Raw genomic sequence first — 27767 nt, forward strand, 5'->3', positions numbered from 1 at the left:
AGAGGTGGCCAGGGAAGTGGGGGGGAGGGGAGGAAATGGAGAGAAGGTGGAGCCAAGTGCGCTAAGGCCTCGTCCGAGCCAGCGCCTCCCGTGTCAGAACGAGCGTCTGACGCGAAGGTAACCACTGGGCTCCGTAAGTGGGACGGTCTGGAGCGGGGTGGGGCGGTCTGGAGAAGGGTGGGGCGGGCGAGGAGGAGGGAGCCTGGGGGTCTATGGGGCGGGCGAGGAGGAGGGAGCCTGGGGGTCGATGGTGAAGCCCCCTCATCCATTCTCCCTGGCCGGCCTTTGGCCGCTGACCTTCGATTTGAGCTGGCTGAGCTGGCGAGGGCTTGGACACCTAACAAGACCCGAGTTCGAATTCTGCCTCGCTCCCTCAACCAGCGGTGTAACTTTGGCCTAGTCCCCAAACCTCTTTTAGTCTGTCAGTCAATGAGACATTTATTAAGTGCTTACTATGTAGTCACTGTGCTGCGAGGCACTGGGAATTCAAAGAAGGGAAGAAGGGAACAAGCATTTATTAATCGCCTACTGTGTGCCTTGCACTACGCTAAGAGCTTTTCCCACAATGATTATTTCGTTTGATCCCCGCAATAACCGTGGGAGTAAGGGATATTATGATCCCCATTTTACAGATGAGAAAACAGGCAGGTAGCCGTTAAGTGACTTGTCCAGGACACAGAACTAGTCCCTTTCCGAGGTCAGATAAAATAATAATTGTATAGCCCAAATGTGCAAGATGCTGTGCTTAGCTCTTTACAATTATTATCTCTTTTGATCCTCATTATTACTCTGTCACGTGACCGAGTTTATTATCACCATTTTACAGATGAGGAAACTGAGGCACACAGAGGTTAAGTGATTTCCCCAGGGTCACCCATCTAGTAAATGGCTAATTTAGGCTGCATTTGAACCCAGGTCTTCCTACCATTAGCCCGGTGCTCAGTCTACCAAACTTCATAGCTACAAAAGACAGCCCCTGCCCTCCAGGAGACAGCACTCAAACAACTCTGTACAAATAAGCTAGGCAGAGAATAAACTGGAAATAATCAAGAGAGGGAAGGCTCTAACATTAAGGGGCGTTGAGAAAGGCCTCCAAAAGAATCTGAGGTTTTAGGCAGGCCTTGAAAGAAGCCCAGGAAGCCAGGAGGTAGAGATGATGAGGATGGAGGAGATGAGGGTCTCGGTGGAGGAAGAGCTGGGAGGCCAAGGTCCCAAATGCTGAGAGTGTGTTGGAGGGGGAGGGCTGGGAAAGAAGGTTTGAGAGTACAGGAAAGGTCAGAGGGGACCAGCTGATAAAGGGCACCAGATGCCAGGCAGAAGATTTTGTATTTGCTCCTGGAGGTGATAGGGAGCTACTGGATTTTATTGAGTAGGGGGTGACATTTTACAAAAATCATTCTGACAAGCTGAATGTAGGATGGAATGGGGAGGGCCTTGAGGCAGCGGGCTCACTGGCAGACTGTTGCAGTGGTCCAAGTGTGAGCTGGTGAGGGCCTGTACCAGAGTAGTGGTGGCAGTGTCCCAGGAGAGATGTTACAAAGGTGAAATCAACAGGCCGTGGCTACAGATTTTAACCTGTTTCCTCATCTATAAAATGGGGGTAGTAAAGTTTGGCGTTTATATAGCCCATTAAGGTTTCCAGAATACTTTACATGTGTTATCTTGTTTGATCCTTTATTTTACTGATGAGGAAACTGGCTGGGATTCACCCTGGATCATATAGCTATGTAAGTGTCTGAGGTAGAATTTGAACTCAGTTCTTCCTGACTCCAAGTCCAGCATTCAATCCATGGCACCACTTAGCTGCCCCTAATAATATTACCTTTCTTCCTGGACCTAAGAAGATAGAGGAAAGGACTTTACAAACTTTACAATGCCATATAGATGCTAGCTATTATTGCTATTGATATTATTCCTTCCTGAAGCTTTCTTAAGTCTTTTTCCTCCTGTCTCCTCCTCTCTCAAGCTATGAATGAACTTCTACTCGGGAGGCTGGATCTGTGTTTTGGTTTCCCCCTATATCATATCTATGAATTATTAGCACCTGACACAGGGGTCCCCAACCACTAGGTCTTTATGTTTTGCCTGTAGTCATTCCAAATTTTGAAAGGGCCATTCTGCTTTTTGGTTCCCCACTCATCTGTACTGGTGTAAAATCCTGGGCAAAGTTCATGCTTTACTTGCTGAATGCTTGGCTAGTAATGCTTAACAGCCAAAGGTCCATTTAAATGTACAACCTTTGTGCAAGCTATCCATTTTATGTGCCAGCCCATAGGGAAGGTGGAGATTAAGGGGTGTTGGGTTGGGGTTTTTTTGGAGGGGGCTGAGGGAGGGGGGATGGAGACTTTTTTTTTTATATCACACTTGTCATTTCAAGGGTATAGGAGACTCTCTATGGACAAAGGCCCCCTATATCTATACAGAAGGCACCTAACTACTCAGTCTTGGAAAATTGCCTGGGGCACTGAGAAGGAATTTGCCCTGGATCAGATAAACAAACAAGAATTATAGAAAAGCTTTTGGTGTGTGGAGGTTGCTGTTTTTGACTAAAATTCAACTTCAAGCAGCTAATTAGTATAATACAAGTAGTTAGTTATCAGTATTTTTAAAAGTTTGCATTTATTATCAATGGTATAATACCTCCTTTTAAGCACTCAAACTGAATGCCTACTATTGAGTAAATTGTTCTTTTCTATTAAGCAGGCGAAAGAATTGTTATTGATTTTCTTTTTAACGTACTTGTCCCTGATGTAGCTACAGCAATAAAACCCCATTCTCCCTAACTCAGTGTTATCTACTAACTGCCTCTCTCATCTTATTCAGCATCTGATGCTTGTTCTTCTGAGGAAAACTTACAGTTCCTGAAGTCAGGAAGTCAACTTCTTTGAATTGGAAAAAATGAAAACTGGCACTGAAAGAGGCGAGCTCTCAGGGAAGAGATATCATCAAGTAGAAGATGCTATCCTAGGATTTTTAAATTTAATTTAGATTATGAGGAACAGAACAATATAGAAGCAAGTGCAAAGCAGCATATATATGTATACACACACACACATATATATTTATATATTGTGGAATGAGAATCATCGGGTTGGGAGGCGGATTATCAAAGAATTTTTAGGGAAGTTAACTATTGTCAATCTGGAAGTTTGGCAAAGGAGGCAATCAAGCTAGGTTATATGTATATATTGTTTATTCCTCTTAATGTAGCAGAATACATGTATACGTGGGACCCAGAAAATAATTCTGACTCAGAGATAAGCAAGCTAAAGAAGACCCTTTATACACTTAGAGTAATCCCAACTCAGGATATCTGTGTTGACCAAAACTATAGTCTCCATATGTTTTAACCATGATATGAGAAAGGAATTTCTAAATTGGATAGGTTGTAAATACAATAAGATAGGAGAGATGTCAAAGTGTCAGTTGAAAGTATAGACCCAGGATGTCTGTGTTTCTTCTATCATTAACATGACATAATATAACATAACATAACATTAATGTGTCTATCTATAAGATACCAAGATAAGGAAAGTTCCATTATTCAAGGTAGTGTCTGGGTCAAGGTGCCTTGTCCTTGGCAAAAAAATGCTCCCGGTCAGCTTCTTCCGGCCTTATAGTTGCTGACACAGGAAGGAGCATTTTGGGTTCACTCAGAGAGCAAGCAAAGCATGTTTGTCATGCCAGAGCGTGAAAGGCATTATGGTAAGTTAAGCTCAGAGTGGCCCAAAAATTGGCCAATCCAGGTTTTAGGCCTTTCTCAGGTGAGGGGGTTCGAAATGGTTTGGGGAGGGGTTCATACTGTTGACTCAGATTTTGAAAGAAGTGATGAGTATGGATCACATTTCACTTTGGGATCACTTGAGAATGGCAGCACTGAAGTAATAAAGGCCCCTAACAGGAAGTCAATGGTGGCAGCTGGTGGTCTAGTAGATAGTGCACTGGCCTAGAATCAGGAAGATCTGAGTTCACACTTGGCCTCAGATACTTACTGGCTGTGTGATCCTGAGCAAGTCACTTTACTTCTGCCTGCCTCAGTTTTATCAACAATAAAATGGGAATAGTAATAGCACCTACCTTCCCAGGATTGTTGTGAGGATCAAATGAGATAATATTTGCTTAAAAAAAAAAGGCATGTAGCACCTGCCCTAGCACATAGTAGGTGCCATATAAATGTTTATTCCTTCCTTCTCTGTCTCAATAGTCAGTCATTTACAATTTTGTCCACATTTTCTCCAAACTTTGAGATAATCTACAAACATTTACAAGGCTCTGGAGATACGAAGACAAAAATAAAACAATTCCTTCCCTCAAGTATATGTTCTATTGTCAGAGACATGGGATAGGCACTAGATTTGAAGTCAGGATGCGGTTCCTACTGGAATCATTTAACCTCTCTGTTCTTCATTTTCCTCATCTGAAAAATAGGCAGACATGTTAGACTCTGATCTCCTTAATAAGGTCCCTTCAAGCACTAAATTTATAATCCTGTGATCTTCTAAGAGTATAGGGACTGGACCTGTGCTTTCATTAGTATGGAGAATTCACAGATAAGGAAGCTTCCTCTGCCAAAACAGATTAGCCCATTCTCTGCAAATTATATGCTGTAATCTTAAGAGAATTCACTAGGGCAGAGAGGTTAAGTAATTTGCCAGGAGGTCACACAGGCAGTATGGGTCAGAGATCTGACCTCCTGATTTGGAAGCCAATTCTCTGTCCATTACAGCACACTGCCTCTCACCCTATCACTATATACAAAATAAATAAAAGGTATATTTTTTTTGGAGGAAGGAGGCAACACAGGAAAGCTCTCTCATGTAACAGATCTGAGTTTTGATGGAAACCAGAGTTTCTAGAAAGCGAAAATGAAGAGGGAATACATACCAGCTATAGGGCAACAGCCAATGCAAAGCACAGATATGAATGAGCAGATGGAATGTCATTTGTGGGAAGAAGCAAGAAGGCCAGTTTCCCAGCAGTGAAGAGCTTGAAAGGGAATACTGTACAATAAAGCTAGCAAGTTTGCCAAGTTGCAAAGGGTGCCAAAGAGAGAAGTTTGTATTTGATCCTTGTGTTAATGAGCAGCTATTGGAGATGATTGGGTAGGGGGATAATATGGTAGGGCTTGTGTAGGAAAATCACTTTGGCAGCTCTGTGATGTATGGGCTGGAGTGAAGAGAGACGAGGCAAGGGGACTCATTGAGAGGCCACTGTAGTAGTCTAGAGGGAAATGGCTATGTGAGTAGAGAGAAGGGCTCCGATTTGAGGGATTTTGTAGAGGTGGCAAGATGCATGAAGTTACAAACCTGGGAGACTAGAAGAATGGATCAGAGAATCATAGATTTAGAGCTGAAATCATAGATCACAACTCTTTGATTTTAAAGTTAATGAAATTTAGTCACAGAAAGGTTAAATGAATTGCCCAGAGGTACAAAGCTAGTAAGTGTCTGAGGCAGTATCTGAACCCAGTTCCTCCTGATACTGCATAATGGCAGCTAGGTGATGCAGTGGATAGAGTGTAGGCCTGGAGTCAGGAAGACCTCTCATCCTGAGTCCAAATCTGGCCTCAGATATCTTACTCTTTGTGTGACTCTGGGTAAGTCAGTTAGCCCTGGTTGCCTCAGTTTCCTCATCTGTAAAGTGAGCTGGAGAAGGAAATGGCAAACCACTCCAGTATCTTTACCAACAAAACCCCAAGTGGAGTCATGAAGAGTTGGACATGACTAAAAACAACTAAACATGTTGTCTTTCCCTTTGGCAGAAATAGGGAAGTTTGGAAGAGGCTTGTTATGCAGGGAAAGATAGAGTTCCGTTTTGGACATGTTGATGGTGAGATGTCTCTGAGACATCAAGTTTCAAGTGTCCAATATATAGTTAGTGATGGGGGGCTTAGGGTAGGCAAGCTATAAAGAAGTTTTGAATTATGAAGTAGGGAAATGAGGGAGTTCACAATGCATAGGGGTTATGTTCATAGACCAAGAAAGGGTCACTAGGGGGTGGTGTTGGGAGCTTGAGGAGGTTTGCATCAGCTGTGCTTGAAAGAGTTATTCAGTCAGTCGATAAACATTTTTTAAATGCCTACTATGTACCAGATACTGCTAAGTGCACTTTTTTTTAACAAGTATCTCATTTGATCTCACAATGATCCTGAGAAGTAGGTGCTATAATTATTCCCATTTTACTGGGTATACAAAGAGGCAAAAGAGATTCCCTGCCCTCAAGGATCTCACAGTCTAATAGTAGAAACTACAGACATCTGTACAAACAAGCCATATACAGGATAAATATGAACTAAAGAGGGAGTAGGAAAGACTTCCTGTAAAAGGTGGGACCTAAGTTGGAACTTAAAGGAAGCCAGGAGGCAGAGATGAGGAAAGAGAACATTCCAGACCTGGAGATCAGCCAGAAAAAATGCCCAAAGCCAGAGATAGCATGTGAAATAGCCAGGAAGCAAGTGTCATTAGATCAAAGAATACAGCCGATAACATGTAAGAAGACGAAGTTGGGGTGGGGGTAGTAGAGAGCATGTTATGAAGGGCTTTGAATACCAGAGGATTTTGTATTTGAACCTGGAGGCCCCCCTGAATAGGGGGCCACAGTTTATTGTTTAGAGAGATGACATAGTCAGAACTATACTTCAGGAAAATCACTTGGGTGACTGAATGGAGGATGGATTGGAGGATCACTCAAGCAGTGATGGAGTGATGTCCCAGAGGAGCCAGAAGGAATGGGTTGGGATTGAATTAACCAGGTTAGGGGGAAGAAGGAGGTTGTATTTTATGTACTAATGCATTTGGTCACTGTGTGTCATTTGGATTTAGAGGGAGCACTTGTCATTCTTGGTGTCTCATCATCTTCCCCTCCCCCCCAAAAAGGAAAACAAATCCATCATTTTTTTTTATTAATTTATTTTGATTTATCAACAATCACTTCCAACACTTTTTTTTTAGGCAATTGGGGTTAAGTGACTTGCCCAGGGTCACACAGCTAGTATGTGTCAAGTGTTTGGTCTGAGGCTGGATTTGAACTCAGGTCATCCTGACTTCAGGGCCAGTGCTCCATCCACTGTGCCACCTAGCTGCCTCCTCCATATGCTTTTGAGTTTAAAATTTTTCTCCCCCTTCCTCCCCACCACCCTCCCCAAGGTGGCACTCAATCTGATATAGGCTATACATATACATTCCTATTAAATATTTTCACAGGAGTCATATTGTAAGTAAGAATTAGAACCAATAGGAGGAACCACCAGAAAGAGGAAACAAAACTCAAGAGAAGAGAAAAAAATAGCAAATAGTATGCTTCGATCTGCATTCAAATTCCATAGTTCTTCCTTTGGATGTGGATAGCATTTTCTATCACGAGGCCTCTGGAGATGTCTTAGATCCTTGTATTGCTGGGAAGGGTTAAGTTTAACAACATTAGTCATCACACAACGTGGCTGTTATTGTGTACAACGTTCTTTTGGTTCTGCTCACTTCACTCAGCATCAGACCATACAAGTCTTTCCAGGTTTTTCTGAAGTCAGCTGTTCATCATTTCTTATAGCACAATAGTATTCCATTACATTCATATACCACAACTTGCTCAGCCATTTCCCAATTGATGGGCATCCTCTCAATTTCCAATTCTTTGCCACCACAAAAGAGCTGCTATGAATATTTTTATACATGTGGGTCCTTTTCCCATTTGTACAATCTCTTTGGGATACAGCCCTAAAAGCGCTATTGCTGGGTCAAAGGGGTATGCACATTTTTATAGCCTTTTGGGCTAATGCAATTTTTAAGTCACACAGTTACATGTCAACAAAAACCTAAAAGCCATTCTTTGTGTTCATTGACAGGTTAACAGCTGTGTATATCTGGTATGCTGTGAGTGCTGGTAAATTAGCCTGAAGTATCTTTTTTCCTCCAACTTTGTGCATAGCAAAATGGCAGGTGTTGAGAAGTTTTCTTTTCATGTGCCAAGCTTAGAAGAACTTGTGGGGGGTAAGTACAAACAACTGTGGCAGCTTTGGGGGTTTTAAAATTAATCTAGAACACATAATTATGAAAGTTGTTATTTACATGATTTTTTTTCCTCTTCAATCATGGGTTCTTAAAGTATTGAAGTAAGTTATATGAATACATTTTTTCTCTTTCAATTAGAAATAACTATTTTGCACTTCAAAAGATAATAAACTCAGCCTTAGCTTGGGATACAGAGCCAGAAATTTTGTCATAATCACAAAAAAAGAAATAATGATATAACAAAATCCCACCATTATAGAACATAAATTTAAACCAAAATACAAATTTTATTGAGGGAAAGTAACTATGAAAATCACAGTTTCCAAATCTATCTGATCCCAAGTCAGAAATTATTTTTCCTTCCCCAGATGAAGTACTTCCCTTTCCTCTCGTATACTTGCCACATTACATTTGATATGATTGTGTATGTGGTCACAGCTTCCCATTTGAACATAGCCTCGTAAGCCCAATGAGGATTAGGAACCATATTTTGTTCTTTTTATACCTTCCTTAGTTTTCACTCATATTCTTTTTTGATGCCTCTTCATGTTATGAAGGTAACAATGGGCTCTCAAAAGTTAGTGGAAGCCTTGAGGAAAGACAGGTTCAGTGTAACTCTCATGGGAAGACCAGCCTGCTGATGTGTGGAGAGGCAGCTCACCAGGTTGACCACCAAGTAATGAATATTTTTGACCACAATATCTCAATGAAATCATCTAGTAAGATATAAAAGGAGGGGCAGCTAGGTGGCACAGTGGATAGAGCACTGGCCCTGAAGTCAGGAGGACCTGAGTTCAAATCCAGCCTCAGACCAAACACTTCACATTTACTAGCTGTGTGACCCTAGGCAAGTCACTTAACCCCAATTGCCTAAAAATAAAATAAAATAATAAGATATAAAAGGAATTTAAATCTGATTGGTGGCGGCAGTGCCCCCTCTAATCAAATCACAGCCATTTTGAAATATTGAAGTTTTGCAAGTCCCCTTTCCCCTTACCACCCCAGTACCCACTTAACCCCAATTGCCTAAAAAATAAATAAATAAAATAAGTTTTAAACATATAACAATCCTATTGAGTTGATTATTTTGTTTAACAATCTCACCGAATTAATATTGTTATTCCAACCTACCTTGATGAAACAGGCTGTTCAGAAACATGCTCAGGTTTCTCTAGCTGCTTTATTTCTATATTGATAGCTTTCTCAGACTTCCGTGTGACTAGAAGTTTAAAAAAAAACAAAGCCAACTATTAAGCATTTGCTATTTGAGCAGGCCCTTTTCTTTAGTCTCTACTTGAAATGGCAAACAGCCAGGAAAATGCTCAGATTTCTTTCTTGGCATATTGCTCTGCCTTTGGTTTTCATATTTTTTCTGTCACTTAACAATATTTCTAGATACTGTGCTAAGCTCTGGGAACACAGAGAAAGACAAAAGACAGTTTCTAGCTTACAATCTTAGACGGGTCTAAGTTTTTCTGTCACCCGTACATTTCTTAGTCAGTGATAGGTGTCTGTGCATCTATTTTTCTTGGAATGGTCACAGTTTATTTCATAATACAGATGTGAATATCCCCTAGTTTCTTCATAGCTTTTGCAGCATTCCCTTAATAGAAATCGGCATGCCTTTTTATAGAAAACCTTTCTTTTTTTGATCAACTTGGTACATCTCATATCTAGCACATAGTATCTAGTACATCTAGTATCTTACACATAGGGGTGCTAAATTGTAGACTAATAGCCAGAGACTGATATAATAAAAATCTTTCTCTAAAGGGATTGATGATGTAATAAGAAGAAAATATGTATACATTAATAACTGTGATACAAGAGAGTGAGACTAATACGAGGAAGTCCTGGCAATCTGGTATACAATCATACCAAGGTTGGAGAAGGATCAGGGGGAGGTATTACCTCAGCTAGGCTTTGAAGGAAGGAAGACATTTCACCAGAAGGAAATGATTAGGAGGGAAATTATCCAGGTGTGCTAGATAATATGAGCAAAGTTACAATAAGAGGAATAAGCAGAATAAAAATTGGGGAACAGAAGAAGTACTGTGAGTTAAGGCTGGAAAGATATATTAGAACTAGGTTATGGATAACTTTACATCTGAGGTTCACACTTTATTTAGCTATTAACGTAGTAGGCAGAGAGGACCCACTGATGGTTTTTGTATTGAAAAGTAACAAGATTGATCAGTCATACATTGGAAAGATTGCTTGAATAATGTTTGAAGGATGCAATTGGTGAAGAGGATACACTAGAGGCAGGAAGACCAATATGGAGGCTCTTGTATGACTGTAAGAAGGCAGAGATAAAACTATCTAAACAAGTATAGTTTCAGTGGAAGTTAAGAGGAGAGACAGATATGAGAGATATTGCAGAAATGGAATCAACAAGATTTGGAAGATGAGTTAATATGGGGGATAAAGGAGGCAAAACAGCCAAAGATGACCGAAATTATGAGCCTGGTTGAATGGGAAGATGGTGATGCCATCAAGAAAAATGGGAAATAAGTGTTGGGGGAAAACATGTTTTGGGAAAAAGATTATGAATATATTTTTAGATGTGTTGAGTTTGAGGTGCTAGTAGGCAGTTAGAAATACAGGACTGTTGCTCTTGGGAGGGATGGTAGGTGAGGATATAGATTTTGAAGTCAGTGTATAGTGACCATTGAAGCCATGGTAGTGGCTAAGGAAGAGAGTGTAGAAAGATAAGACAACTATAACCTCCTACTCATTTTCGAGGTGTGGATAGAGGATGTGGAGCTAGGAAAAAAGAAAATTGATCAGAAAAGTTGGTGAACTACGTGACTGCTGTGTCATGGAAGCCATGGAAGGAGATAATATCAAGAAAGAAAGGCGGACAACAGTGTTAAATGCTACAAAGAAGTCAAAGAGAAATGAGAACTTTGGATTTAGTGATAATTAGAGTGTCAGTGACCTTGGAGAGAGCTGTTTCCATATAGTGGTGAAAATGTATACCAAATTGCAAGGGATTGAGAGGTGAATAAGTAGTAAGGAAGTGGAAGCAACAAATGTAGAAGTTTGGTAGTACATTTCTAAGCGTGTTTTTTATTCTGTTAAAGACTACATCTGACTGATATAATCTGATTTCTCAAAACTATCTATAATTGACCCTAAAAAAAAGTTTGGTAGCAAAGAGAAGGGAAAGATGAGACATGTGGAAGTGACATGACCTAGGGTATTAGCCTGAAGAGAAGAAGAAAGTGAACATGAGAGAGAAGAGAAATAATTGATGAAACGAGAAGCATCTAGAGGACCCTCAATTGTGCAGGCAGAAAAGCTCACTTTGGCACAAGGGTGACGTCTTTTTTGAAAGGAGAGAAAAGAGAGATTGGTGAGATATTGAGAGGTTAAGATGTGGGAAGGAGGGAGTCAGGTAGGAGATGATTGAAAGGTGGAAGAGTACGTGGGTTTAGGGCAGGCCTGATTTAGGGGCTTGAGGAAAATAGGTCTCATGGTCCCCAGCAGCAGAAGTAGTCATGTAAAGATGGCCAAGTCTAAGCCACAGTTAGTCTCACAAGTGGCATCAAGAAACTCAAGCCCACAAATATGAGTCTCTGAAAGATGTTGGCTCTAAATTTCTGAGGAGCTTAAGCATTGCTAAGGAGAAAAGGCTAAAGAGGATGCAAGCCTGCAACTCTCTCAGTGTCTAGGGAGAGGACATCAAAGTCTTCACCACTAAGGTCCCCAACGTTAGGAGCCCCAGTCAGTGAATCACCAAGCTTTAAGCCCCAAGGCTACCGTGAGATTCACTACACTTAAGCCCATCATTAGGTGATAGACCCAAACTCACCAAACGTACAAACCCCATTGCTGCCGGTCCCACTGAATCCCACTGAAGGTAGTTAAACCCAGGATTACTATTGTAAAGACCCCGGAGGGAAAAGCTAACAGTCTTAAAACTTCAGGAGAGGGCTTCTTTGAACTTTTTTCCTAGGCAAGATGTCATCACTTACCGTTTTGTACATGTAAAGCAAATGGAGAGGCATCACTATTTTATATGTATTTTATAGCAACTGACGATAAGTAGATGATGGATCAAGATCAAGAATTATCCTTTTCCTTTGAGGTATCTATGGTCAAGGAATTTCATTACCTTCATTAACATCTCCAACACTTAAACTCTTTTATAAAAAGATTTTTCCTGGTTCAGTGTTTAGACCAGAGGTGTCAAACATATAGGAGCCACCTGGGACCTGCAGCACTCCTGAGTGCAGGCCAAACTAGATTAAAATGTAATTGTGAAATATTTCATAAGATAAATAAAAATACAAAAAAATAGATAATATTGCAATTTAAAAATAAGCCAGTATGCTTACATTTCTGTTTGAGTGTGACACCACCAGTATAGATGATACCAAGAAAATTTGTGGTCTCTATTGCCATTGATCTGTAATCGTTCTAGATTAGCTGTTTTTATTTTTAGAATTTTATTCTGTACAAAATGAGATATGATTGTGCCTCTTTACTGCATAGTTCTGAGTATATTAATAATAACTTGTTTTCCATTAAGTGGTGACAGATTACAAAAAATAAATTTCTTAACTTAGAAAGGACTTTTTTTTTTCCTGTAAGTTTAGTGGAAAACATGATGTACAGAATGTTTAGGGAAGATTTGACATGTGGTTGCCAATTATTAACTTGTGTTAAATTAATAACTTTTTCCTCTCTACATATTAGTTCTACAGAATGGACTTAAAAATAATTTTGCTGACGTCCAGGTCTCTGTAGTTGATTGCCCTGATCTGACTAAGGAACCATATACATTTCCTGTTAAAGGTAATTCTTTCCTTTCATTGATTCTCTGCTTTTTAATCACAGTTATATTATGTAAGCAGCACATGTTTATTTAAATAGTTATCTTCACTTGGAACAACAAGAGATACTTTCCAATCATGATAATTTTTTTTAATTTCATTTTTTTATATTATTTAATATCATGAACTTGACAAACATATTGTGAACTTGGCAAACAAACATGAACATTTCTGTATACAAAGAAGAGACTATGAAACTGAATCTATTACATACAGCTTGGTTTTGTAAAGTATATTTTAAATTTAGCATGATCTGCTTGTCTGAGTTTCCTTCTGCTTTCTTCCGTACATTTTTTTTAATGTTTCACTGGCATGTCTTTCTTTCTTTTTTTTGCACTTCTGTCACTACTCCTGCCATTTCCTCTCACAATTCTCTCCCACTTCCCAATAAAAACCATCTTTCAGAACACAGAAGTATAGTCAGGCAAAATATTCACATATTGGTCATGTCTAAAAATGTTTGTCTAGTTTTGTACCTAGGTATCCCTTTCCCCCAAGGGATGGAAAGAATGCTTCATTATAACTCCCCTGGAAATGTAATTGGTTGTTGGATTGATCAGTGTTAAATCTTTCAAAGTTGTTTTCCTTTGCAATATTTTAGTCATTATATAAATTGTTCTCTTTTTTCTGCCCACTCTCTATTGAACTGGGTCCCTTCCATCTTTTCTTGTGGCATAGGAAGATTCCATTCTATTTCTATACTATAATTTTTTCATCCAGTGTGCAGGTGATAGATACCCACTTTGTTTCCAATTCTTTCCTATAAAAAAGTGCTACTATAAATATTTTTGTACATATCAATCTTTCCCCCTCTCTTTTTGATCTCTATGGAACATATAGTAGTGGCAGGAACATTAAGTCAAAGTGTATACTAGTTTAGTGACTTTTTGGGTATAGTTCCAAAAGGCTTTCCAGAATGGTTGGATCAGTTTACATTTCCGCTTGGATTATTGTTTTTGTATTTCACATCCTCTCCAGTAATTGTTATTTCTATTTTTGTTATCTTTTGCTAATCTGACATGTATGAAGTGTAACCTTAGTTGTCTTAATTTGCATTTGTCTTATGATTAGTGATCTGGAAGATTTTTTTTTCCTTATGGTTGTTGATAGCTTTCATTTATTCTTTTGAGAACTGTTTTTTCATATTCTTCAACCATTTATCTTTTGGGGAATAATGTTTTTTCCCCCCACCATTCTTGTGGCTTTCTTCTGAACAGTCTCCAACTTATGAATATCCTTTTTGAAATGTGGTACCCAGGACTGAACACAGTGCTCCAGATATGACCCATCGAGGGCAGAGTCCAGGGGACTATCCCCTCCCTTCTTGAAAGCCTTTATTCATGCAACCCCAAGATCATAGGAGCTGTTTTGACCATTGGATCACAGTGTTGATTCATATTGGGTTAGTTCTTTTTCAGATAAGCTAGAGAATGGAAAGGAAGGGGAATGAACTTTTATACAGTGCTTACTGTATGCCATTCTCTGTGCTAAGCACACTATAGATATCTTATTCACTCAAGCTGCTCACTAATCATGCTCTTAAAAGTGACTGTTTGAACTTGTGACAATGAAAAGTTTTAGAGACTTATTAGTTCTGGCTAATTAATAATTTTATTAATTATGGCTGGTAAATAGTTACAAAAGGATAGTCATTTGGCTTTCTTTGGTGAACCAAAGACCCCTCATGGAGGCCTCTTGATACTTGTATACCCTTGGAAGAGCAGGTGTCCTTGACAGTCAGGAATCAACTCTGATTGGTTAACAATTAATGAGAGAATAAATATTATAATGAGGGGCTAGGTACATGCCTCTGATCATTCCTCTGTAGCCAGACTACTCCCATCTATACAAAAGGATCTATCTTTTACTCAGTCAGTGTAGGTTAAGAATTCCACCTAGATTACATTCTCCTTGTAAGGTCTTCTATTTGGGTGTAGTCCTAAGCATGTACCCTAAAGATTTGGGCAATCTCATCTGTCCTTCCATTCAAAATTGAATAGAAAGAAAAGTATGGATTAGATTACATATGGGAAGGATCATACATTTAGAGCAGGAAAGGACCTCAGCAGCCATCTCATCTCCTCATTTTACATGAAGAAACTGCAGCACAGAGAGGTCTGAGGCAAGATTTCAAACCAGGTCTTACTGATTCCCAAGTCCTGTGCTCTGAAAGTCATTTTTAATACCAGCAGTCTTCTAGTGGTGTTACATGTAACCACAAATAGTTAAACACCACAATCTACATCAAAATTTTGCATGGCCCAAAGGCAATGAAAGTATGCTGTGACACAAAGAACACGGTACTTGGAGTAAGATGACTTACATTCAGTTACTTACTGCTGTTTACTACCTGTGTGACCTTGGCTAAAACATTAACTTATTTATTCATTCAACAAACATTTATTAAGTGCTGCTATGTGGCATGGAGCTAAGCATGGGAATACAAGTAGAAGCAGAAATATAGACAGTGAGAAGGAGGCATCAGTGCTTCTTGAGCTGAGGAATGACATGGTCAGACATGGGCTTTAGGAAGATCAACTGGGAAGCTGTGGAAAGGACTGATTGTGGGAGGAAGAGACTGGTACAGAGAAACAGTTAGGAGTTCATTATTATTAGGACTATTATTGAAATAAATGGTCCAGATGAGAGGGGATGAAGGCCTAGGTTTGGGTTGTGGCTGTGTGAGTAGAGAAAAGCTGAATGCAGAATATGCTGTGGAAAAAGGATAGGCAAGACAAACTGACCTTGCTGTTATATGAATTTTTTAAAAAATCTATTTTGATCTCTTTTATTTTTACAATGCCTAGATATCCCCCTCTATCTCCTCTCTTTAATCCCACTCCCAGAAAGTCAATTCTCATTACAGAGAATTTCTTTAAAAAAAAAAGAGGAAGAGAAACGAAATGCAGTAAAACCCATCAATACATTGTAAAAATCTGATATTTTGTTCAGTATCTCACACCCATGGAGCACAGTCTTTAAGAAGGAGCCTTGAGCAGTGTGTTGCTCATATTTTTTCTCTGGATCTAAGAATTTCAGTTATTTTCTGGTTGTTTTTCTTCCTATTTACATTGTTGTGCTCATTGTATATGTTTTGTATATGTTTTCTTGGTTCTGCTTACCTCCCTTTGCATTAGTTCAGGTAATTCTTTCCCTTCTCTGTATTTATCATGTTTGTCATTTCTTACATCGTACCAATATCCCATTACATTCATTGTACCAGATGTTCCATCACCCACCTCTGTACCTTTGTACTATCTGTTCCTCCTGCCTAGAATGTTTTCTCTCCTTACTATCACTTCTTGCAATTCTGCTCTCCCTTAAAGGGTCAGCTCAAGTGTTGCCATTTGGTAGGTACTGCAGTAGGCAATGCTCTCCTCACTTCCTGACATTTTCTACACATTTTATGTCTACTTATCTCCAAATGTATTGTTCCTCCAAGGAGAATGGACACTTCTTGAGAAGAGGGACTATTTTGTGTCTGTGGTTTTTTCCCACATCACCTAGCATAGGATCTAGCATGTGGTAGGCATTTGATGGGCATTTAGGTGGCACAATAGAGTCCAGGGTCTAAAGTCAGGAAGACTCCTGTTCCTGAGTCCAAATCTGGCCTCACACACTTATTAGCTGTGTGATGCTGGGCAAGTCACTAACCCCTGTTTGTCTCAGTTTCATCATAAAATAAGCTGGAGAAGGAAATGGCAAAATACTCCAGTATCTTTACCAAGAAAACTCCAGATGGGGTCACAAAGAATTAGACATGACTGAAATGACCAAACAGCAAGGCATTTAATAAATGACACTTATTGAATTGCCTAGGAGAGGTAACTTGATTTTCTTCATCTGTATGAAACTTTCAGGATTGTCTTTTTCCAAGGGGCTGATTTTCTAACCCCCCCCTTTTTTTTTTTGGTTTGATATTTAAAGGGAAACCTTCCTACCAAGCAGCTAACTTCAGTACTGCTTAAAATGTAAATACAGTTACATTTATCTGAGCAGCTGAGGTTGTCCCTAATAACCTGAAACTAACAAACAACACTGGGCAGTACATTAGTAAAAATGAGCACAGATTTAAAGACGGAAGGGTTCTTTGAAGTCCTCTAGTTCAGGGGTGGGGAACATGTGGCCTCTAGGCCACATGTGGCCCTCTGGGTCCTCAAGTGCGGCCCTTTGACTGAATCCAAATTTCACACAAATGTGAAGTTTGGATTCAGTCAAAGGGCCTTGAGGCTTCAGGTTCCCCACCCCTGAAGGAACCCTGTAAATTTTACAGTTGAGGAAATTGAGTCCAGAAGTTAAGTGATTTGCCTAATGTCACACAGTTAAGTAGCAGAACCAGAATTTGAACCTTGACCTTCTTGACTCCAAATGAAGCACTGCTGGAACTAAAAATAATTGTGTCTTTATCAGAACAAAATATTTGTAAACAAAAATGTTAAGCAAAATACTTAAAGGTTTTCAACAGAGATATAAAATGATTTCATCATAGATTCATTCATTCTCAGTTTAGACTTTGATTTTTCTCTGTTCCAGTAGCTATATTCATTCATCCAGGTTGGGTGAAAGAAGAGCTGCTGGGTATGGGGAGTAAGAATAATACATTTCATTGACATTGCTATTGCCCCTTTTATGTCATTTTTGAAATCCTTTGCAAAGATGTAGATGAAACTGTCTTAATAAATTATTTTGTCATTTTGCACCTGGTATAAATGGAAAGAAAGACATAATAAATTTGGTCTGGTTTAAAAAAAATTGATCTTTTGTTTACAGGAATCTGTGGGAAACCTAGAATTGCAGAAGTAGGTGGGGTTCCTTACCTCATGCCTCTTGTGAACAAAAAAAAGGTGAGTATTTTGCTTTTAACCACACATATATTGTACAAGTCAAGATCGATGAGCACAGGGATGAGAATGTGTCATGGAATGGGGGATTAGAATTTAATTGGGAACTCCAAGAAAGGTGTAATTAACATTGTTGTTTGTGTGTTGTTTTCCTAGGTTTATGATATGAATATTGTTGCAAAGGAAATTGAGCTGCCTGGGGCTTTCATTCTTGGAGCAGCAGCAGCCCCATTTCAGACTCTTGGAATCAATGCTGAGGTCCTTTTCCATATTAACCTGTCTGTTAATACAATAGTATATTTTGGGTTGCCTTTTCCCTATCTCCACTGCCTCATAGGAGAATGCACCAGAATGACTAGCTGCAGGCTGTTTGATATTCCATGACTATGTTGCATACTATAATTTGAGGTGTCTCTGGCCTTCAGTTTCAGAAGCCCACAGGGTATAAATTCAATTATAAATGGTCCAAGGCCCTATTTTGGCCATACCTAAGGTTCCGTTTCGTACATTCAGGTTGTAAGAAATCACTCTTAAGAAACTTAAGTTGATTCTTGGCTCATGCATGGAAATAATTCTTTCTTCTTACCTTTTGGCTCTCATAGCATCTTTCGATTAGGAAATGTCACTAAGAGAAGTATGTCTATTGTGGTTTAGTGTTTCTCCACCTAGACTTTTAAAATCTGAAGGCATGAATTCTAGTGCCAACTCTGCCATTTACTTACAGTGTAGGAATTATTTTACCTCAATTTCTTCATCTGTGAAATAGGGATAATCTTTTTGCAACCTATCTCCAAAGGAGTGTTGAAAAAAATAAAATGAGATGATGTATGTAAAGTGGTTGGTTACCAGAAAACATTACAGAAATATTAATGGTAATTGTTTTATTGTCATTGATATTCATATATTTTTGCTATGATGTTATTGTTATCACAGTGTTAATGTATATTTCTCAACACTTCTTAACTTTCTTGTGATCAGAGGGTAGATCCTCTCTAATGTATACTTTCTCTTAACCCATTCTAGATATGGGTGTTAATGATTTATTTTCTCTTCTAAATCTAAGTGTAGGATTTTGTCCTCATGCTTAAGAAACACAAAATGTCCTAAATAGATTTCTAAAAGAAGAAGCTACAAATCTAATAAGACAAAGGACTACTCATCCTAAAGATCCTAGGGTCATTGATCTAGAACTGGATAGGATTTTTTTTGTTAGCATTTGTTTATCATGCTACTTTTCATGGCTTATTAAAAATGAAAATTTTCAAAGAATTATATTAGCCAGAGTTTTTGTGCCTTTTAGGGTCTTCAAATTGAATTATTTAAACCTGATAAATCAACATTTTTATTATGTTACTCAAGATAATTTGTGTTAAGTCTTAATAGCTATAATGTGCTATATAAATGTATGCTGCTGTTACTGATGTTGTTATTATTTATGTCAATACATTTCCAATATAATGGCATCAACAGTGCTTGGAACTAAAGGCATTTTCCTTAAGTAGAAATACCATAATTGAATAATGATTTTTTGTGCTTTTCTTCCCAGTTTATGCCAATTATTCAGACTAAAAGTGATCACAAGCCTGCTGTGAATGGAAGCTATTTTGCCCAGATTAACCCTGTAGATGGAGGGTGCCTGCTAGAGAAATATAGTAAGAAATACAATGACTTTGGATTTGCATTACTGGCTAATCTGTTTGCCAGTGAAGGTCAGCCTGGCAAGGTAAACACTCAGAAAAAGACAGCATTTTCATTGTTAATAAAAAGCCCCAAACTTAACTTTTTTTTTGCTCTAAACTTTTAAATTAGTATTTGAAGTTACCTAGGAAATGCAAAACAGTTATAAAAATGAGATCTCATAAAATATATAATATCCTAGAGTCATAGAATACTACTACATTCAGAGAGGAAATCTTTGGCTTTAAGGGTGAGGATTATTATATTTACTGCACACTATGTTTTTTCCTTTGAAACCAAAGGCCAACAGGGCATTTTTTTGAGAAGTGTAATTGGTTCGTTAGAATCAACCAAGCTACTAAGGAATATATTACTCAACTATTATTTTCGCAGCTCCATAGCCATTCATTCATCTACCACTTATGACTCATATACTAGTATTGATGGAGAAGTAGCCAAGGGGTATGTCCCAGAGAAGGTGAGAGAATTGAAGCAACTCTTATCTTCAATTCCCATCAGTTTCCAGAAAGTAAGTTTCAAGATTGTTAGTAGTTGAATAGAGCACCAAACAGCTTGGAAAGTGGGGGGCCTGAGGTAGAGCTAGGTCATGACTCATTTATCTTGCTTAGGTTTACTTAAGTGCAGAGTGTTTGTTTACTCCCAGATTCATTGGACAGTTTGGGGTTACCATCAGTTCATGGCTGAATCTTCATCTGAAGCAAATCCAATAACGAAAGCATTTTAACAATATAAATAACAAAGAGGGGAATCTGTAAAATATTCTCTGTACACACACACACACACACACACACACACTATAATCTCTAACACCACCCCATTTAATCACCCTGACTCCCCATTACGGGAGAGGACGGTCCTTTGGCAACTCCTAGTCTCAGTGGTGGATGCTCAAAAGTACATTGCTATCCGCTTCTTAAAGTCTTTCCTTGGAGTGTTAAAGGGCAGGCAAAAGCGTGACTGAACCCATCCACTTGGGCTCTGTAATCATCAGCATGGTCCAGATGGAACATGGGTTCAGGATCACAGGTCCACAGATCTAGAGCTGGAAGGAGCCTCAGAGGCCGTGTAGTCTACCTCTCTTGTTAGAGATAAAGATACTGAGGCTGTCAAGCTACTTAACTTCTGTAAGCCTCAGTTTCCTCATCTGTAAAATGAGGCATCATAACTACTGTCCTGTGTGGCTCTCTTTTCTCTTTTTGCTCTGACTGAAGATCTGCCTCACTATTCTCCATGTTTGTGCAGCCATTGTTGGCTGTTCTTCTCTACTTCCACCTTTCATTGTACTCTACCACCAATCAGAGTCCTATGTAAGTGACAGCACTAAGCTGTTATCTCATGTACAGATCAAGTATTGTGGGGGGCATAATCCAGATGGGACAGACCTTTATTATCATTTAAATGAAAATAAAATGGGTGAACACATGACTATATTAAATTGCATGATATTTAATTTCTCTAATATTCATGTTAATAATCTTGTCACCTATGACCCTGTCACAATTCTAGCCATTTATTTTTATAGCTGTATATATGTAAGATTATATTATAGTATAAATACACTATGAAAATAACTGAGTAACATGTTTTCCTTAGCACCAAGTCTCCTTCTAAAGTTATACTGCTCAAACTACATATGCTTGAGATCAAATACAGATAGCTATGTTAAAGTTAACATGATTTTTCATTTTTCATCTTGTTTATGAACTTATAGCTTCTGACAATGACTGAGGGTATGTATATTCATGTACTATAGGTTATTGAAGTAAAAGCCAAAAGAAGAACTGGAAAGCATAATTTTGTGACTTGTATGAGACAAACTCTCAAAAAACATTATGGAGATAAATCCATAGGGATGGGAGGCACATTTGTTGTTCAGAAAGGAAAAATAAAGGTTCATATCATGGTAAGCTTTTCCTTTCTTTCTCTCTTTTTCTATCTTCCTTTCTTTCTTTCTTTCTTCCTTTCTTTCTTCCTTTTGTTAAATTTAAAACACTTTTGAGGTTCTCTAATGTATACTTTACAAATCCTGGATACTAAGACTCCTCCAACCACTTCTTTATTATCTAAAATTTATTAGTGGTAATGATAAATTGTGCCATTGTGAGGTATTGAGAGCATAAGAATATTGAAGGCATAGGGCTGTTTTTACTTTTTCTTTGTATCCCCTGTGCTTAGCAGATTGCCTGGCCCAAAGTCATCACTTAAAAATACTTTTTGATTGGTTGATAGAAATCAACTAAAGTAAGACTGAATTTAGAGGGTAGGAAGGAACAATAGGGGATTAACTGTAATAATACATACATTTATTCAACAATGTGCCTCCAAAACTATGAGAAAGACCTGGTGTCTTCTTCATCTGATAAGATTATTGCATAACAGCTAAAACAGACCTCAAAGGCCATTTAGTCCATAGCCTCATTTCATAGAATAAATAAAATAAATAAAAAATAAATATAAAATTAAAAAATAAAACTCATGGAGATTAAGTGACTTGTCCAACTTTACACAAGTAGGATCTGAAGTGGGATTTGAACTTAGTTTCTTCCGACTACAGGGCCAGTGTTTGTTCCACTGTATTTCAGTTTGTTCTCCCTCCTCATTTCCACCTTCTGGCTTCCTTGGTTTCCTTCAAGTCCCACCTAAAATCTCACCTTCTACAGTAAGCCTTTCCTAATCCCCCCTTAACTTCAGTGCCTTCTTATTGTTGGTTATCTCCAGTTTATCCAGTATATACCTTGAACATAGTTGTTTGCAACTTTTCTTTCCCATTAAACTGTGGGCTTCTTAAGGGCAGGAACTGTCTTTTGCAACTAGGTGGTACAGTGGATAGAGCCTTTCTGTGTATCCCTAGTACTTAGCACAGTTCCTGGCACAAAGTAGATGCTTAATAAATACTTATTGACTGACTGGCTGGCATAAATCTCTCGTAGTTATAAAATATTAAAGAAAAAAACATGACCTTGATAAAAATTTTAGAGTCAACTTTAAGAAACCACCAATAACATTTAGCATGTTTATATTCTTAATTTTTTGTTATAGCCCCCAGAATTTTCATCTTGCCCACTGACCTCTGATGAGGATGTGAATAACTGGTTGCATTTTTTTGAATTAGAGGCTCCCTTGGTTTGTCAGCCAGTTTTCGTTTCTCAAGATCCAGTAAGTTTATCTCTCTCTCTCTTTTTTTAAAATAAGATTTAACCAGAATTGTGACAAGTGATTTGTTTCATGGGTTTCTGTGGCCAAATGAATTTTATCACCTGGTGACTAGCCTTCTTGTGAGGACTTTCTTTGTACTTGAGCTTTTCTTCAGAAAGCAGACATAATCTGTCACTTTAAAAGGATGGGGAGATCTAGGAATGTATTAGGGAACAGGAAAGGAGCCAGGTATTCTGAATGTAAGATTCTTGTCCAAAGACCAATGTTTATACTACTCGAGATACTGAATTACATCCTTGTTATAAATGAAAGCAGAAGACAAAAGAAAGTTGTAGCTAAATGTAATAATGACTCACAGATTCTCTTTGTAAAAGCAAATGAAGGAATTGGCGGAGTTGGTTTTACTCTAAAGACAAGAAATAGCTTGTCACAGAACACTTGGTCATCTTATGCTATAATGTTCATAGCAAGCATTCGTAAAGGGTGAAGATAATTGTACCTTATGTGCTATCTGTTGCAGAGAATGAGGAGGAAAAACTATGAAGAGTTTGATAAGACCCTACAAATTAAGTAACATACATTCAAAAAGTGGCCATAATAGGGAACACTGAGATATGTGTTGGAATATTTGACTAAGGAGTTAAAAAAAAAGAAGGCAAAGGCTTGTATATTTTGTAGAAGCCTCATACTTATACATCAAGAAGAGAGCTAGAAAACACTGAACATGACAAACATCAAAAAATATTACCAGAAAAATAAAATTCATCACATTGTAGGAGGCAGAGAACAACTGGTTACTAATGTTGGACTCATTACCAAATCAGCTTTCTTATGTACATTAGAATATTGAATTATTAGATCAAAGACCAAAATCTATGCCAAGTTGGATGCAATTAAACCAACTCCAAGTTCACTTATTTAAAACTAGTTATTGATGCCAAAAAGTGGGAAATGGGTAAACAGGCAATGAAACATATAGACTATCAACATTTCCTAAGGAAATTAAGTAAGTGTAAAATGATTGCCACCATGAAGAGAACAAGTCTACAGAACATCTTATCTAGTAAACAGTGATCTCTTTGCCCCAAGCAGTGAGACATAGCAGCTAAGGGCAATCTGGTTTAGAATGTAAAATCATTCATGAAATCTTTCAGAAGAACATAGTAGAAGAGCATTAGTAGTATTGTTTCATAAAATTAGTGAGAACCAATCGAAGGGAAAACATGTTTACAGAGACCCATTTAAGCTATCTGTACCCAGGTACGTAGGGATGAAACTGGAAAGAATACAACAAGCAGATAATAAAATGGGAAAACTGTCAGGATTACTATAGCAATTACATCATTGATAGTGGAACCACTGAATCTAGACTCTTAAATGTTTCCGTTCCCAATGTACTCCATGATGAAGTAGAAATGGCACCAAAGGAGAAAAAAAAATGGAAAGAGGTTTCTACACTAAACCAAATATATGCAGAGCAGTTCTGTGCTGCAGAGCATTGAAGGTTTCTCAAGGTGCCTGAAAGAAGAAAGATTCCAAACCCTTGGAAACAATTATGGATACTATTGTTACCAAAACCCATCATTAACTACTGGTGTATGCCTTCTTATCTAGTCTCTACAAAATCTTTATGATATCAGTGCACAAATGTAATGAGGCCTCCTTGCTGAAATAAGGTGTTACAAGAAAGGAATAAGCTGGCCTTAGCAAGTGATATTTTGAATACTGTTTTTTTGGGGGGAGCCAGGCAATGAATGAGGTTAAGTGACTTGCCCAGGGTCACACAGCTAGTGAGTTAGCAAGTGATATTTTAAAGTACAAATTATCTTTATAGTTATGTACTTGACTGAAATGTACAGAGCATAGATCCTATTATATTTATAGTTGGCTGCTTTTTTAATAGTAACTAGTGTTTAATAGAGTTTTAAGGTTTGCAAAGCATTTTACATACTGTAACTCATTTGATCACTGATGGTTTAAGGCAGGGGTGGGGAACCTGCAGCCTCCAGACCACATGTGGCCTTCTAGGTCCTTGGGTGAGGTCTTTTGACTGAGTCCAAGCTTTACAGAATAAATCCTTTTATTAAAGGGATTTGTTCTGTGAAGTTTGGATTCAGTCAAAGGGCTAAATTTGAGGAATTAGAGAGCCACATATGACCTCGAGGCCCCAGGTTCCCCACCCCTGGTTTAAGGCATTGAATTCAGTAGAGCAAAGTACTTTAAAGCTCTCCTCCAACAAAGTTTTTCCCATATGTATGTCAAGAGTATACAAAATTCTTTGGAAGATGTAATAAGAGATAACTTTGTTCAGCCCACTGATTTATTCATAAGACATAGAACAGGGTAACATCCTTACCCGAAGTATTTGCCACTATTATTAAGGATGTCCAATTCAAGAATCAATTTCCTATAGATAGTAAGAGTCCTCCAGACATTGCTGTTTGCAGATAACATCCTATTGAGTGCATTAAGTCTAAAGCATTGGGGAGCCTCTCTGCATTATCATTCAAAAGACTTCAACCATACTATCCATATCAATAAGTCTAAGTGGATGAAGTTAGTCTGCCTATTGTCTAGAGACATTTCTATCACTTATCTTGGACAGATCTTTCAGATGAGTAATAAACTAGCCCCAAAATTGAATATTAGGAGAATGGGCTGGATTTTATTTGGGATATTGCAATACTTTTAATCCATCTTTTAAAAATCAATATTCATTCATTGATACTATATGAATGTGAAGCATAATCACAGTTTCCAAATAATTAGAGGTACAAATTACCCAGAGGGCAATGGAAACACATGTGGTGGCTATCACTAGGCTACACCATATTACCAGTGAAGAATTATGCAAGAGAGTCAGCATTAAAGGTAATATTAGGGAGTTGTGAAAGGGAATGACTAGAAAAAGAATCTAGCAGTCCAAGTTGAGATGAGACCATTTTATAACTAATAGATAGCCTACATGTTCCACCATTTGTACCCATACAATGTTGAGAGACCTAGAGGAAGTCTCCTAACACACTGGGTGGACCCGCTGTGAAAGATTTATTGGAAGACATGGACAAGAATCGTATTGGATGAAAAAGTCTGGATAGTCTGTGACTGGTACCACTGGAAGGATTATTTACTTTGATGATGTCACAGATCCATTGAAGAATGAAAGTAAATGGCAAGGATTTGTGTCTAGGACATTCCAGTTTTTAACTTGGATATGTATTTTTATTAAATATATGAATTAGCTTTGAAGAAATGATTAAAGACTTTTAGAGGAAGAAGTATTAAGTCTCAGAAAAATGAAAATGAGCTATGAGGCTGCTCTTCTATGCCATATCACTAGTGATAGGAAGTTCATAGCATTTGGTAAAATGTTCAATAACCACTCTAAAGTGAGTTGATTGGTAGTTTGTATTCTATTTTCGAAAACATATATTCACTCCCTCCAGAAAAGTTTTACAGTGTTTTCCAAAGAAAAATTTGTCCTGCTTATCTGATGTCTGCACTGATTCTCCTATATAGCTAAATTAGAAAACAAACTTTCTCTTGTTAAAGAACTAAAGTGGTCTTATATTTGAAGGTTCCTTCAAGTAAACAAAAATTAACATTGTGATCTTTTGTCTTTAAATTCTATACAAAAGTTTGCTATAATTAACATTTTAATATGTGATTTGTTTTTCTAGGGGTTTGATTTGCGATTAGAGCATACTCATTGTTTTAGTCATCATGGAGAAGGCGGACACTATCACTATGACACCACTCCAGATACAGTAGAGTATCTTGGGTATTTCCTACCTGCAGAGGTTCTCTATCGGATTGATAAACCAAAGGAAACTCACACATTTGGGCAAGATTAATTAAATCAGGAAATATTTTGCCAGGAGAGGGAGTAAATTATGTGTTAAATTTACAAATCTTTAATCAAGTTTATAAATAAGTGTTGCTTTGCAGTGCAATCTAACAAAAACTGATCCAGGAGCAATTCCTTTCTCCTATGCCGTGAAAGGCTATGTTGATCTCTTACTTTACCATTTGACCTCCATTAAGTACTCTTCTGAGTAAAATTAAAGGGAGTAAAGATTTGTTGTTGGGAAATTCAGTTAATTTTTGTTGATGCTACTGTAATTAATACAGTCATAACCATATGCTTAGAATTTGTCTACATCAGGAATCTTGTGACTTTCTGTTGTCTAAGAATGATTTGAATATTATGTATCTCAAAAATGCTTTCACATCTCTTACATCATTTAATTGTTTATTAAATTAAATGTCTATAAGTACTAGAAATCAAGTCCCTCCAGCACTTGGTATAGTGCCTTGAATATAGTGGGTGCATGGGAAATGTTTGCTGAATTGCATTGAGGATTCAGGTTTTTTTACGAAATAGAATATAAAGGCACACTATATATAATATATTTTTACTTCCAGGAGAGGCTCAAGCAGTCTCTCAAACTATTTTTTATTCAAAGTTCATAACCAGAAGCTCCTGTATTTACTGTGAATCTTAGGTGTGTTTGTTTTCATTTAGAAATTTGTGCTCTGTGAGGATGTTTGGGCCCCTCCCCCCCCAGAAAACACAAACAGAACATTCAAATGTTAACAGATTATTTTACAAATGTAAATATTGCCTAGCTAAATTGCTGAGCTTCACAAATAATTTTAATTTAATTCAACAAGCATTTTTTTTTAATTTGGCTAGGCAGTGGGGTTAAGTGACTTGCCCAGGGTCACACAGCTAGTAAGATGTTATGTGTCCGAGGCTGGATTTGAATTCAGGTCCTCCTGAATCCAGGGCTGGTGCTCTATCCACTTGTAGACCTAGCTGCCCCTCAACAAGCATTTCTTAAGCATTCTCTGTGTCAGGCTCTGAGCTCTAGGCACTGAGAATAAAAAGACGTAACGTAATCCCTGCCCTCTAAAAATGTGTTATTTTATCCAGTAGGATAGAACACAATTATTGGTTTTTAATGGCTGTAGTTGTAACCTGCTGCATTTCTTCCAAAATCCAAGATTAAACAAGAATTACTTTGTCTGATTTAAGAAATTATTCAGTAGTTTCCAGCTACAGCCTCTAACATGATAATTGTTACATAGTAGATCATTCAAAATACTTTGTAATTGGTTTGTCCATTTTCATAATCCTTAATTTGTCTAATGATTATACATTTTTGAATAGTATCATTAATCATCTATATTTGAAACAAAATGAATAAAGTATTTTAAATCAA

General features: G+C 38.0%; 1 protein-coding gene across 2 annotated transcripts; it reads left to right on the forward strand.

Annotated features, from left to right (window-relative positions):
• Positions 1-13: 13 nt before the first annotated feature.
• BKGD (beta-keto-L-gulonate decarboxylase) lies at positions 14-27767 on the forward strand. 2 transcript variants are annotated; one of them, XM_021000544.2, is made up of 9 exons: positions 14-117; positions 7841-7985; positions 12711-12809; positions 17618-17691; positions 17845-17946; positions 19235-19411; positions 21140-21289; positions 22426-22542; positions 26223-27767. In XM_021000544.2, exons 2-9 carry the CDS (start codon positions 7928-7930, stop codon positions 26394-26396), a joined length of 951 nt encoding a protein of 316 aa, XP_020856203.1. In that variant the 5' UTR covers positions 14-117; positions 7841-7927; the 3' UTR covers positions 26397-27767. The 2 variants fall into 2 exon arrangements, with proteins under 2 accessions (XP_020856203.1, XP_020856204.1); XM_021000545.2 differs by having other exon boundaries at positions 43-133.

This window comes from Phascolarctos cinereus, unplaced genomic scaffold (assembly GCF_003287225.1).
Source record: "Phascolarctos cinereus isolate Bilbo 61053 unplaced genomic scaffold, phaCin_HiC Scaffold_726;HRSCAF=1367, whole genome shotgun sequence".
NCBI classification, from domain to species: domain Eukaryota; kingdom Metazoa; phylum Chordata; class Mammalia; order Diprotodontia; family Phascolarctidae; genus Phascolarctos; species Phascolarctos cinereus.